This window comes from Alligator sinensis, unplaced genomic scaffold (assembly GCF_000455745.1).
Source record: "Alligator sinensis unplaced genomic scaffold, ASM45574v1 scaffold1928_1, whole genome shotgun sequence".
NCBI classification, from domain to species: domain Eukaryota; kingdom Metazoa; phylum Chordata; order Crocodylia; family Alligatoridae; genus Alligator; species Alligator sinensis.
This window is the reverse complement of record NW_005844224.1, coordinates 10393-11671: the sequence shown is the minus strand read 5'-3', so window position 1 is coordinate 11671 and position 1279 is coordinate 10393. Positions and strand designations below refer to the sequence as shown.

General features: G+C 56.1%; 1 protein-coding gene across 1 annotated transcript in view; it reads left to right on the top strand.

The window, feature by feature from the left end:
- Positions 1-5: 5 nt before the first annotated feature.
- LOC102379900 (zinc finger protein 883-like) overlaps positions 6-1279 on the top strand; it is a gene marked incomplete at its 5' end in the record, with an annotated part of 2542 nt that continues 1268 nt past the window's right edge. Inside the window, one exon of the mRNA XM_025195879.1 lies at positions 6-1276. Coding sequence (XP_025051664.1) covers positions 6-1276 — 1271 coding nt within the window. The remainder of the gene's footprint in view (positions 1277-1279) is intronic.

Below are 1279 nucleotides of genomic sequence, written 5' to 3'. Positions count from 1 at the left end.
AGGGTCAGGGGATGCCCCCAAAGCAGGAGAATGTAGCAGTGAATGTGGTCCCATCTCTAGTTGGGCATTGGAGTGAAGAAGGGAAACAAGCCAGAAACAGCCTGAGGTGCAGGGAAGAATTTGTGGTGCTGAGACACCAGAAGACGCAGAAAGGAAAGGTCCACTGGAGAGAGACACTGCATGCAAGGCAAGGCAGTGTGGGACGCTTCAGAGGGAAGCAGGAGCCCACTACCAAGCTCAGGGGGAGAGCCCACTCCTGCCCTGAGTGCAGGAAAAGTTTTAGCTGCCCCTCACTCCTGGCTCTGCACAAGATAAAGCATGCTGGGGAGAAGTCCCATGTACGTGCCATGTATGGGAAGAGCTTCACCTGCCTCTCTGTGCAGAGGAGGCAGCAGCCACACTGCTGCACAAGGTGTGGGAAGAGCTTCAGGCAGCCGTCCAGCCTGGCCAGGCACAGGTGCGTGCACTCAAGGGAGAAGTGTCATCCTTGCTCTGTGTGTGGGAAGAGCTTCATCTCCTTGTCCAAAATGGCTCGACACCAGCTTATTCACACGGGGGAGAAGCCACATAAGTGCTCTGAATGTGGGAAGAGCTTCGCTCAATCCTGCAACCTGAGCAAGCACCAGCACATCCACACAGGGAAGAAGCCATATCACTGTTCTGAGTGTGGGAAGAGTTTCGCCTACTCCTCCGACCTGGTCCGGCATCAGCTGATCCACGAGCGGGCGAAGCCATGTCAGTCCTCTGTGTGTGGGAAGCGCTTCACCCATTATGGCAACCTGACCCAGCACCAGGGCATCTGCACAGGGGAGAAGCCACATCAGTGCTCTGAGTGTGGGAAGAGTTTCACCTGGTCCTCCGACCTGGTCCGGCATCAGCTGATCCACACAGGGGAGAAGCCACATCACTGCTCTGTGTGTGGGAAGAGATTCGCCCAATCCTCTTCCCTGAATGTGCACCAGCGCATCCACACTGGGGAGAAGCCACATCACTGCTCTGTGTGTGGGAAGAGGTTCACCCAGTCCTGGAACCTGACCAAGCACCAGCGCATCCACACAGGGGAGAATCCACATCAGTGCTCTGTGTGTGGGAAGAGTTTCACCTCGTCCTACAGCCTGGTCCAGCATCAGCTGATCCACACGGGGGAGAAGCCACATCACTGCTCTGTATGTGGGAAGAGTTTCACCTACTCTGTCTACCTGGTCCGGCATCAGCTTATCCATACAGGGGAGAAGCCACATCAGTGCTCTGAGTGTGGGAAGAGTTTCCCCTGGTCCTC